Raw genomic sequence first — 12,296 nt, forward strand, 5'->3', positions numbered from 1 at the left:
TTATCAACTAATATACTTCTGCAAACATAGGAAGTCTTCCAAGTCATGTAGAGATGATTACCTTATTTTTGGAGTGGCTCTGTTTCAATTCCTAGACAGAAGATCACCAACATTCGGTATTAGGGAAATGATGCTCTGTCTGGTTGTGATCACAGAGCAGCATTTCAGATCTCCTTGCTCTCATTTATGCCATGAGTCAAAGAGAAGGGATTCAAGGAAGTGGTGAGCTGCAAGCAATCTCATTATGACTTGGCAGAACATGCAAATGATTAGTGGGGGTGGGGGAGGATGGGGAGAGGAATAGCTCCATGGAATTTGTACCACCTCAGCTACCACTTCCATTTTTGGTTTTGCTTTAAGCTGCAATGCCAACAAGGGATGAAAACTTGCAAAGAAAGCTAAGAAGAATAAGAAGATGAATTCTGCTTTCCAATTAAAAATTAAATAAGTGGAATTTTATCATTTTAAAATATTATCAGGCTTCGCATAAAGGCAATGAGCTGAAAAATTCACATGTAGTTGGATAGATGTCAGAGGGCATTGGTTCATACAGGTATATATTTTTCCCTTAGTTTCCTCACATTATAGTACAAGGGCGATGGGTGTAGCGGTCCTGTACATCTTCATTACCTCCTACTTTCACTACCCTTCTGTCTTCTAATCTTCTTCAGATTTAAGCCCACTACCACCCAACTCAGTGCCTTTCCCAAACCCCAACACTCCCAGAGTCCACCTCTCAAAATTTTCTTTGAGAGACATTGCCAGTTCATTCCCACTGCTAGCTTTCTCTGTAGGTCACTTTTACTGGGTCAATTGAGACTTCATGCCAAACTATGCTTATGAACATAACTGAAGGCAGCATATATTGTCCCCATCTCCATCCCATTTCTGTCCCTTATAGTTGAAACAGATTTGCAAACAATGGTTTGTATGAACTGTGGTTTGACATAAGGTCTCATCTGACAACTCAGTTTGATGTGATGTCTGAACTGAGCCACAGACAGGGTAAGCCATCCATCTCAGACAGCAGATGCTAAGAGCCAGAAAGCAGCAGGGAGGTATTGGGAGAAAGAGCTGTGTGTGCCATGCAGCTGGCCCTCAAAGCTAGCCTGTCACCTTCAGGTGCAGCAGATGCTGTTGCTTCATTTATAGCACTGAAGGTGTAGGGGTTAGAGCAGCTTTTCCCAACCAGTGTGCCTCCAGATGTTGTTGGACCACAGCTCCCATCAGCCTCAGCCATTGGCAATGCTGGCTGAGGCTGATGGGAGTTGTGGTCCAACAACATCTGGAGGCAGACTGGTTGGGAAAGGCTGGGTTAGAGTGTTGAACTGGGACCTGCGAGACCAGGGTTCAAATCTCCACTCAGCCATGAAGCTCACTGGGTGACCTTGTGCCAATCACAGTCTCTCAGGCTAAATATCTCACAGGATATGGAGACAGGAGACATCTTATCTTTTTCCTCAGGCAGCAAAAAGCCTTGGGCCCTAGCCATAATGCCACACTATTGTATTCCCATGGGAGAGCATGACAGGCTTGCCTGCCATTTAGAGAGATTTAGTGGCTGGTGGATCATAACTGATTTTTCTGGCAAATGGGGAACTTCCTCTTAAAGGTAAGTGGGGCACTTTCTTCTCAACAAAAAATGACTGAAGGGGCATCATCTCTCCATACCTCTGATGGTTATCACCTGGGTCAGAACTTGAAAAGCTTTTTTTGGAATTCATGAAAAGCAATGATTACCTTTGGCTTTTCCCACTTTTTCAGGTCGTTCAAGTTTGCCTCTCTTTTCAAGCTTTTCTTTCTTTTCAGGCTTTTCATGTCTTTCAGGCTTTCCTTTGTGTATCACTACAAAAAGATAGACATATTTAGGTAGAAACATTAAAGATTACTACTATTTAGGTACAAAATTTAAAAACAGCATCTTGGCCAAGTGGTACCAAACCACAATGTGGTTTTCCGTCTAAGATACAGATTGACGTAGCCTTCTTTTTCCCAGGAATTGCTGCAGTTCACCCCTTTATTTTTAATGAGGCTCATGTATGCTTGCAGTGGAAATCCCATTGAAATGAATGGATATTGTGCAGCAGCAGAGCCTGGTGGAATTTGTTCTTTATCTCCTGTCTGTCTTTCTGTTTAGTTTAATAGAAGAAAAGCTAATTATCTTTGCTAATTTTCACAACATATTGGCTTCTAGTAACTATTTTCCTGACACATAAATAGCTACTGATAGCTAGTTTTAATTTTAAACGTATATACACAGCAAAATTTTAAAAATACTAAAAAAAGAGGATAAATCTAGCAGATGTGGTTATTAGGGTTCCAAGAAAAACTGGCTGAGGACCAAAACAGATGTAATGCCATGGTCTCGAGGAAAACGCACAATGTAAAGCTTCCTTCTCAGGATTACGAGGAGAGTGTGCTGTGGCATTCACACCCGGTGTGTGGGCTCCCCATGGGCATCCAGTGGGAGAAGAGGATGCTGGACTAGATGGGTCGTTGGCCTGATCCAGCAGGGCTCTTTTTATGTTCTTATGGACTTCAGTGGAGGCAATTTTCATCAGGATCCTGGTATAGGTTTGGGATTACCCCTTTTTCCTGTGTTTCATGTCCATGATCCTGTGCTTTCCCCCCCCCAGATGTTATTTTGAAAGTAAAACAAACAAAAACCCAGACACATTAAATGCATTTACACATTTAGCATCATATCTTTCTTGGCCCTGATTCCCTCATGGTTCGTGCAGCTACTACACTCAGTTATGCAATAACAGGTTATCCCTAAAAACAGCCAAAATGTTCTAAATCCTGATCAAGTACTTCTAGAAAGACAGGCATTTACACATTCCTCAGCCTCATCACCCCTGGCAAGTAAGAATCTAGACAGGGAAGCTTTTATAAATGTGAAAAGAGTTAGCCCCTTTTTCATTTTAGATTGCCTAAGCAACATTTGTGGATTGGCATGAGACTGACTATATGGACATTGGTGGGATTTATGTAGCTCTACTGTGTGAAAGGTCGCAACCAATAATTGTGGGAGGTGAGATGGCTAGAGTGCCGGTGGCGGAAATCTTGCTCTGACGACGATCGGACATGGGTTAGAGCGGCTGCCTACCATGTGGCGATGAGGGCAGCAAAAAAGGATTTTTATGCTGCCTCCATTGCGTCCGCAGAATGCTGTCCCAGGAGGCTGTTCCAAGTGGTCCGGAGCCTGGTCGGTCCAGTTGCCCCAGAACCGATGGAACATGCTAAGGCCTACTGTGATGAGTTTGCAAAGCACTTTATGGAGAAAATCAATTGTATTCCGTGCACTGTGGACACAGTGAGCGAGCCAGAGGCAGCCAGTGGTGCTCCGGTGGTGTGGGATCGGTTCCAGCTTCTTCCTTCTGATGAAGTGGACAAGGTGCTTTCAACCTTAAAGCCAATTACTTGCTTACTCGACCCTTGCCCTTGTGACTCATTATGAGCTGCAAGGACAGACTGGGTGAGGGGATCAAGATGGTGGTAAATACGTCCCTGGAAGAGGGAGTAATGCCATCAGCTGTAATAAAACCAATTCTAAAGAAGCCCTCCTTGGATCCCCAAGATCTGAACAACTTTCCCCCAGTCTCAAATCTGCCATTCCTGGGCAAGGTGGTTGAGCGGGTGGTGGCGAAGCAGTTGCAAGTGCATTTGGAGGAAGCGGATTATCTGGATCCATTTCAATCAGGCTTCAGGCCTGGACATGGGACTGAAACGGCCTTGGTCGCCTTGGTGGATGATATGAGGAGGGAGTTGGATAGGGGCGAATGCACCTTCCTCGTCCTCCTGGATCTCTCAGCGGCTTTTGATACCGTTGACCAGGGTATCCTTCTGGACCACCTGAAGAGGTTAGGCATAGGGGGCACTGTATTGCAGTGGTTCCATTCCTTCCTCTCTGGTAGGTACCAGAGAGTGGCATTGGGGGATGAGGTTTTGGATCCTTGGCCTCTCACTTGTGGGGTACCACAGAGCTCCATCCTCTCCCCGATGCTGTTCAACATCTATATAAAGCCACTGGGGGCTATCATCAGAAGGTTTGGGCTGCAGTGTCACCAGTATGTGGATGACACGCAGCTCTATCTGTCATTCAAATCTTCATCGAGGTTGGCTATAGAAACCCTATCCAAGTGCCTGGAGTCGGTGAGTGGCTGGATGGGAAGGAATAAGCTGAAGCTGAACCCTGACAAAACTGAGGTACTGTTTGTGGGAGACAAGGGAAGGTTGGGGGATGTTGACCTGGTGCTCAATGGGGTACAATTGCCCCTGAAAGACCAGGTCCGCAGCCTGGGGGTCATTCTTGACTCCCAGCTCTCCATGGAGGCTCAGGTCTCAGCTGTGAGCCGGGCGGCACTGTATCAACTCCATCTGATACGGAGGCTGCGCCCCTACCTTCCCAACATCTACTCCCATCTGTGGTACATGCCCTGGTCTCCTCTAGCCTAGACTACTGTAATGCGCTGTACTTGGGGTTACCCTTGAAAACGGTCCGGAAGCTGCAACTGGTACAGAATGCGGCGGCTCGCCTGATTAAAGGCAGCCGCCGGAGAGATCACATCACTCCAGTGCTGAAGGAGTTGCACTGGTTACTGGTTGTTTTCCGGGCCCAATTCAAGGTGTTGGTTCTGACCTTTAAAACCCTATACAGTTTCGGCCCAGTCTATCTGAAGGAGAGCCTCCAACATCATCAGGGATGCTGCTCAACAAGATCAGCCTCAAAAGGCCTTCTCTCTATCCCACCAGTTAAAACAGCTAGACTGGTGAGAACTAGGGAGAGGGCCTTTTCAATTGTGGCCCCCACTTTGTGGAATACCCTCCCAAATGATCTCCACCATGCCCCCTCTATGATGAGCTTCTGCCAGGCCTTGAAGACCTGGATCTTCAGGCAGGCTTTCGGGGTTGGTTAGGTTTTATTATTATTGTTGAGATTTTTAATGTTTCAATGCATTTGTATGTTTTTATTTTATACGTCGCCCAGAGTGGCTGGACAGCCAGCCAGATGGGCGACTAATAAATTTAATAAATAAATAAATAAATAAATAAATAAATAAATAAATAAATAAATAAATAAATAATGAAGCTTTAGGTAAAAATCTATATTTTGCTTATTTGCATTCCCCCCCCCCGCTTATTGCTCTGGTGCCTTGCCTTAGAATAAGACATTTATTTTGCCTACTTGCTGCAGAACAATGTAAGCCTAGTAGAGGTGTTTGAGTAACAAATGCAATAGAAGGAAAAGGCAGCACAGTGGTAGGCATAGTCTCAAATGACTTAAATCAATTTCAGTCAGCTCCTGATTCAGGGAAGCAGTTTAAAATGTCAATAAGTGTTTTCATTAAAGAATGATCCTGTACATTGCAGCATTATGGTGGTGAAAAATAGCATTCCATTTTCAATGAAAGCCGTTATCAGCAGGTGGATTGCTGCTGTCTAGGACTTAAAGTGAATAGTAAGTTTATACAAAACTGCTTTGTCCAACTATGTCATACAAAAGTAGCCAGTTCAGGGTGCTTTATTCCCATATCAAAGCAAAGCAAGAGAGGAGTGATGATTCAGTCTCTAGCCCTGATTAACAGTACTCTGATTGTTGCAGAGCATACAAGAATGTGAACTCTTGCTCAAACCAAGCAAATGATGAGTGTTTGTGGAAGAAGCTAATTACCCTCCCATTCTATTCTGGTTATTGTTTTTACATCCTCTCATTAAGTTCTTTACTTGATTAGAAATTAAAACCAGATATTGCTTCTTGTCTGCCGATTGAAATGTCACAAATTAAAGAACATAATCTTTTGCAGAGGCCTCTCAGTTACGCCATTGGCAAAGTGAAGAACTATCCTCTTCAGCACACCAGCCCAGAAAGACTAAAATGCTCCACATTGGCCTGGTTTGCATGGCCTGGTAATGGCTTTGATGAGGAAATTTTTATATACAATCAATAAGCAAAAACATTCTTTTATAAAGCTATAAAGGTTTATAATATTTTAATAAGTTTAGTAGTCAGCCAGAATCCTTTTCTCTTTAGAGTTGTCTTTTTCTCTCTGTGCTGGTATGTTTGGCACAGCTTAAACTCTAATAGATAACATAGAACACTGTGCTGAACATCTTGGTATCTCTAAGACGTAGAAAGAACTGCAGTAGCTAAAATGCTTAGCTCATCAGCTGGAGCGCTTAGCTCACTGTGAAAATGTACTTTCATGTGAAGTACTGTCCATTGCCTTATTCGCTAGAACATGATGCAGAAAGCACAGTACCTATGCAAGTACCTACCCAATGCCTATGTAAATACCTGTGCAATATTGTAATGCCTATGTCACCCTGTGTCATCCTGATGTGTTAACTCCTGATTGGTAGACGCTAAAGTCTTTGTCCTGAAATGTATAAAAACCCAAGGCAGCCAGTGCCATGTTGCAGTTCTCCACTCACTAGGAGGGAGACTGATCAAGCATATGCTTGTCATCCAGTAAAGGCCTACCTTTTTGCTGCAAACCTGTGCTCTTCGATTTTACTCAAGGACCCCCAGTCCAAAGAACCACAAAATTCCCTATCAGCTTACCAGGACCACATCAACAGGTGGGCTCCCAGGGAGGAACTGGCAACTGCTTTCCTCCTCCCCAGTCTTTTTCACCCCAGCGCTGTGCTGAGTTAAGCCAAGGTTTAGCTCAGCATGCCATCCAAACCTGGGCTCATGGTTAAGTTTGCTAATCACATGCTGCCCGTAGCCAAGGTTTGTTCTTGGCTGTAGCTTGAGGTTAATGAGGAAAGAACTTGACCACAAGCCCAAGTTTGGATTTGGCTCACCCACAACAACTTCCCCAGTTTGGGTGCACCTATTTACCACAGGTCTATCCCCCAATTATCACTTACCTTTTGAGAGTTCCTTTTTCCCAGGTTTTTCTACTTTCTCTGGCTTTCCAGGTTTTTTAGCTTTCTCTGGCTTTTCATGTTTCTCTGGTTTTTCAGGTTTCTCTTTGGGAATTGCTGGAAATTATAACACCAATATATTCATGTCTTTGAAATACTTTTTTTTTTAAAAAAGAGCAACACCCAAGAATTGCGTCAAATTTGAAAACACACACTCATATGCCTTATGACGTTCAGAAAAAGGCAACCAATATGATCAATGGGACGGAGCAACTCCCCTATGAGGAAAGGTTGCAGTATTTCAAGCTTTTTTAGTTTAGAGAAAAGGCAAGGAAGAGGTGACATGATAGAAGGGTATAAAATTATGCATGGCAAGGAGAGAGTGAATAGAGAAAAGATTTTCATCCTCGTAACACTAGAACTTGTGGTCATCAAGTGATGCTGAATATTGGAAGATTCAGGACAGACAAAAGAAAGTACTTCTTCACACATTGCGTAGTTAAACTACAGAATTTGCTCCCACAAAAGACAGTGAGGACCACCAACTTGGATGGCTTTAAAAGAGGATTAGACAAATTCATGGATTATAGGGCTCTCAATGGCTTCTATGCTCTGCCTCCATAGAAGGCAGCATGTTTCCAAATACCAGTTGCTGGAAACTACAGGAGGGGAGAGTGCTCTTTGCACTCAGGTCCTGCTTGTGGGCTTCCCATGAGCAACTGGTTGGCCACTGGGAGAACAGGATGCTGGACTAGATGGGCCATTGGCCTGATCCAACAGGCTCTTCTTGTGTTCTTATATGTAGCACAGAGTGACTTGAAGTGCAATTCTAAACAATTTTACTCAAGATATAAATCACACTAACCTCAATCAGCCTTACTTCCCAGTAGGCATGCTTAGGATTGCTGCATTATTCATGACTTACTCAGGCCACCCAATGAGCCTCATGGGTTAATTACAGTCAAATCATAGTCCAAGTCCAGCACTTTGTCCACTAAGACACCATACTGGCCAACAAGTTGTAATTGCATCACACTATAGGCAACTGATTAAGGGTTCAAAGCACACTTTTTACTCATGCTTTCTGCAACGTGGTAGAGGTGTATAAACTTGTGTATGGTGTGGAGAAATTGGAGTTCTTCTCCCTCTCAGTACTAGAACCGGAGATCACCCAATGAAACTGATTAGTGGGAGATCAAGATCAGACAAAAGGAAGCACAAGCTGCACAGTTAAACGGTGGAATTCACTCTCACAAGAGGTAATGATAATGGCTACCAGCTTTGATGCTTTAAAAGAGAATTAGACAAATTAATGGAGGATAAGGCTGTCAATGGCTACTAGTCATGATGGCTATATTCTACCTCCACTTTCAGAAGCACTGAATATCAGGTGCTGGTAATCATAAACAGGAGAGTGCTGTTGCACCCAGGTCCTGCTCGCAAGCTTCCCACAGGCATTTTGTTGGCTACCGTGAGAACAGGATGCTGGACTAGATGAGCCGTGGGCCTACTCCAGAAGGGCTCTTCTTATGTTCTTACAATAAACACATGAGGGTGGGACCTTTATGAACGCAACTATGGGTGGGGGAGCATAGGGAGCCCATTCTTGCCTCCCTTCCACTTGATGAGTATGTGTGACACACACATAGAAAGAGTCAGTATTTCTACACTGCACTTGTTCATTCTATAGCAGAGGTGGGTAACCTTTTTGGTTTCGAGGGCCACATGCAGGGGTGGGTTATGAGTCAGCATTTGGGATTTTGGGCAGGCCCTTCTCCCCTCTTGTAATGGCTTCTGACAGCCAGCAAAGGACAGTTGTTTCATTCTGCTCACCCTGCCCTGAGGATAAACTACCAGATCCTAGATTTCTCCCCACACACACAAAAATAATAATCCTTCATCCATTGAAATGAGACAATGAGGCAATGAGTATCTGTGGTGGGCTGTCTGAAAGGAAACATGGAAAGGGCATTGTAATAGCAACAAAGACAAGAGAAAAATGAATGAAAGACAGTTGCTACATCAAGAATGGGCAAGATACGGAGCATTTTACAAGTTTCAGCCTATTGACCTCATAAGAAAGTATTTTGGAGAAAAAATTGGGATGTATTTTGCCTGGTTGGGCTTATACACAGAGTTTCTTATTCCATCTTCTGTGGTTGGAATCATAGTGTTCCTGTACGGATGTTTAACCATTGAAAGTGACATTCCTAGCAAGGAGATGTGTGACCAACATAACACCTTCACCATGTGCCCTCTCTGTGACAAGACATGTAACTACTGGAACCTTAGTACTGCTTGTGGCACAGCACGTGCCAGCCACATATTTGACAACCCAGCCACCGTCTTTTTCTCCATTTTCATGGCACTTTGGGCCACCATGTTCCTTGAAAACTGGAAGCGTTTGCAGATGAGGCTGAGTTACTTCTGGGACCTAACCGGCTTGGAGGAGGAAGAAGAACATCCCAGACCAGAATATGAAACCAAACTACTACAGAAGAAATCCAAAACTGAAAAAAGCAAAATAATGAGTCAAGATGAGGATGAACACAATATTACAACCAGAACAGCCACAAGAACCATCTTGTATGTTAGTATTTTAGTTTTGTATTGAAACACTTTGTATTTTGGTACTTTGTATTTATTGTCTATTTATTGGTATTTCAGTATGGATTTAACTATGTTTTAACTTTTTAGTCGTTGTTGTATGTCCTTATTGTTGATTATGTTGACCATGTGGTTTTAAATTATATATGAAATGTTTTTATCTTGATGTACACTGCCCAGAGAGCTTCGGCTATGGGGCGGTATAAAAATTTAATTAATTAAATAAATAAATAAATAAAAAGAGGTCATCAAAAAAGTGCCAAACGGGTAAAATAAAAATTGGGTGACATGTTTTGAGAATCTTTCTTTGTTGTTTGTATGACATTCCAAATCTCACCATCTCCTGTGGCATCTTTTTCTTCCTCTGCCATCTCTCCACTCCATTACCTTAGAGCAATTAGATCGCCACTAATCCAGCTTCACTTCCTGACATGCTCTCCTTCATGCCCCTGCCTGAACCTCTTCCTCAGGTTGCACCCTTCCAGCTTGAACACAACCACAGCACTCCTCCTTTCCTATCTCACATCCAGTACTATTTACCTACTGCCTGTGCTGGGTTCTAAAGGGTTGCTTTTACACCCTCATATTTTACTTGTGGCTTCAGGGACATTCAGTGATAATGCTGCATATTTCATGGGTGGTGGTGGATTAAAGGTGAAGAATCACTGATTTAATTTATCCTAAAAGACATATTTAAACCCTGACATACTTTCATGGCCTTGCTACAGAAAAGATACAGTGTTAGCAGTCTAAGAGATGTCAAAATGTTTAATCATCCCTAGAATTTGAAGTTTGTTCTGGCAACCCCTGCCACTCCTAGATAAGCGTATAGCCTTAAGCCACAGCCCTTTCCATGTTCTAATGAGGAAGAGGGTGATCACTGTTGTCCTACAATCTGAGATTAGCATATTATGCTGTGACGATGTTGTCAAGACTCAACAGGCAGGGCTCACATACTAATTGGAACAATCCCTTTTTCTATACATGGTGGAAGAAAAAAGATATGTCTTCAGAATGCCAATACATTCTGCACTTATACACACTGCACTCTATTTACCCCTCTGATTAGTTGCACCAAGGAAACATCTATGCTGCATGTTCTTTTTCCTCTAGTTCATACAAACACAAGCACTTTTAATGGCAAACTCTGTGTAAATGTTACTTGAAAGCATAAGTGAAAAATAAATGCTTTTGTAATTGGTGTATGAGGTCTGCTGTATAGCAGTAAATATTTCTGTTTTGGTTTGCTACGTGGCTGATTTTATGCAAGCCTGATAGTTATTTATTTATGCCCATGGCAAGTTTTTACTTCAGAGTCAATATGTTATTAAAATGTTCCCACTGCGGCCGCTTCTGTATGCACAGGAGAGTCAAAGAGGCAAGGTATTTTGAAATGTCCTTCAAGGCAGCCAGCCTTATGAACACAAGTGTCTACAGTAAAGAATAGCATCTACACATTTTGCCTCATATTTCTGGTTCTACAAGGGCTAAATACTCTTCTTCTTCTTCTTCTTCTTCTTCTTCTTCTTCTTCTTCTTGCAAGGATTTCTGTTCAGCTAATGGAGCAAATAGGCACTGGGTGGCAAGGATAGAGTATGGGTAAAACCCAGAGGGAATGCCCCCCCCCAATGAGTAGCAAAAACATTTTCATTGCAATAGCTATTTTTCTTAGCTGTGATTCTATAGTCCCATGAGTTGGAAGAGAAAAAGGTGAATCCAGGCAGCAAATCTTGAGGTGGATGAACAGGGGGGGAAAAGCTTCTTGTCATTTTGTGCCACCCCTAATTTAAGGCAGACTAAAAAGGGCATGCATTGCAGGCTAAAATGGTACTCTCCAGGTTTTATTCCATTTTTATTAATGCTATTAGGAAAGATAGCATTAGTATGATTCATACTGTTGCCTTGTGTTCTCCAGCAAAAACTTCAGTGAGGAGATTAAGACTACCATCTGTTTGGGGGAAAAAGGACTGAAATTTATTAGTTTCATTAATGCATGGTAATGGTTACTTCCGCCTTGTGATGCTGATGTGATGCTGTGTGATGCTGATGTGCGATCTTGCCCAATTAAGATAAATGGGAGAGTGTGCTAAAGCAGTGTCTGATGGCCGCTATTCATTACACAACAGTCTGCATTACACTTGAATGAAACAGATCTAGCAGCTTCTCTGAGCCAATTCTAACATTTTCATTTCCTAATTCAATGGTACCCAGATGTTGCTGGACATCCATTCCATCTTCTTTGACCATTGGCCATGCTGCCTGGGGCTGATGAGAATTGGAATCCAGTAGCATCTGGAAGGCACTGTGTTGGCTACCTTTGTGACCTAACTGTTGTTTGCTTACCACTGTAGGAGATGATCTTTTGACTGTCAAGTAAGGCTATTCAATCCAAGACCAGATATTTGTGTTTTCAAAGGTTTCTGAGCATTTCCGCACATTCTTATATACAGAATATATTCAGAAAAACATATCTAGAAATAATCACCTTTGAGTGGTGGCTTTTTTTCAATTTTCTCATGTTTTTCTGACTTGTCTATCTGGATTTCTGGAGGCAAAACACCAGTTAGTTATTGGAAAGCAATGGATAAAGTACATTGCAAACACAACAATATTATCTAGCCAGTGCATTGAATATTTTAAATTGTTGTTATTACTTTTGAAAAAAAATTATAACCCACTTTCTCCCTCCACAAAGGAGTCGCTCAAAGTGGTTTACAAATATGAAAGAAACAATGATCCAATCATTAAAATACAAATTATCAAAATGGCAGCAAAAAGCAAAACACAGAAGAGCAGTGCCACAATCAATACATTAA

At 42.5% G+C, this 12,296-nt stretch overlaps 1 protein-coding gene across 10 annotated transcripts in view; it reads right to left on the reverse strand.

Moving 5' to 3' along the window:
• Window positions 1-12,296, reverse strand: part of TRDN (triadin) — a 276,609-nt gene that overhangs the window by 185,684 nt on the left and 78,629 nt on the right. For all 10 annotated transcript variants that reach the window (XR_009762235.1, XM_061623737.1, XM_061623734.1 and 7 more), the window contains 3 exons: window positions 11,966-12,025; window positions 6,877-6,990; window positions 1,741-1,845 (listed from right to left, as the gene is read on the reverse strand). Coding sequence is in view for 9 of the 10 variants with exons in the window: in XM_061623737.1 (XP_061479721.1) it covers window positions 1,741-1,845; window positions 6,877-6,990; window positions 11,966-12,025 (279 nt within the window). In the remaining variant the exon portion in view is untranslated. The remainder of the gene's footprint in view (window positions 1-1,740; window positions 1,846-6,876; window positions 6,991-11,965; window positions 12,026-12,296) is intronic.

This window comes from Rhineura floridana, chromosome 4 (assembly GCF_030035675.1).
Source record: "Rhineura floridana isolate rRhiFlo1 chromosome 4, rRhiFlo1.hap2, whole genome shotgun sequence".
Taxonomy (NCBI): domain Eukaryota; kingdom Metazoa; phylum Chordata; class Lepidosauria; order Squamata; family Rhineuridae; genus Rhineura; species Rhineura floridana.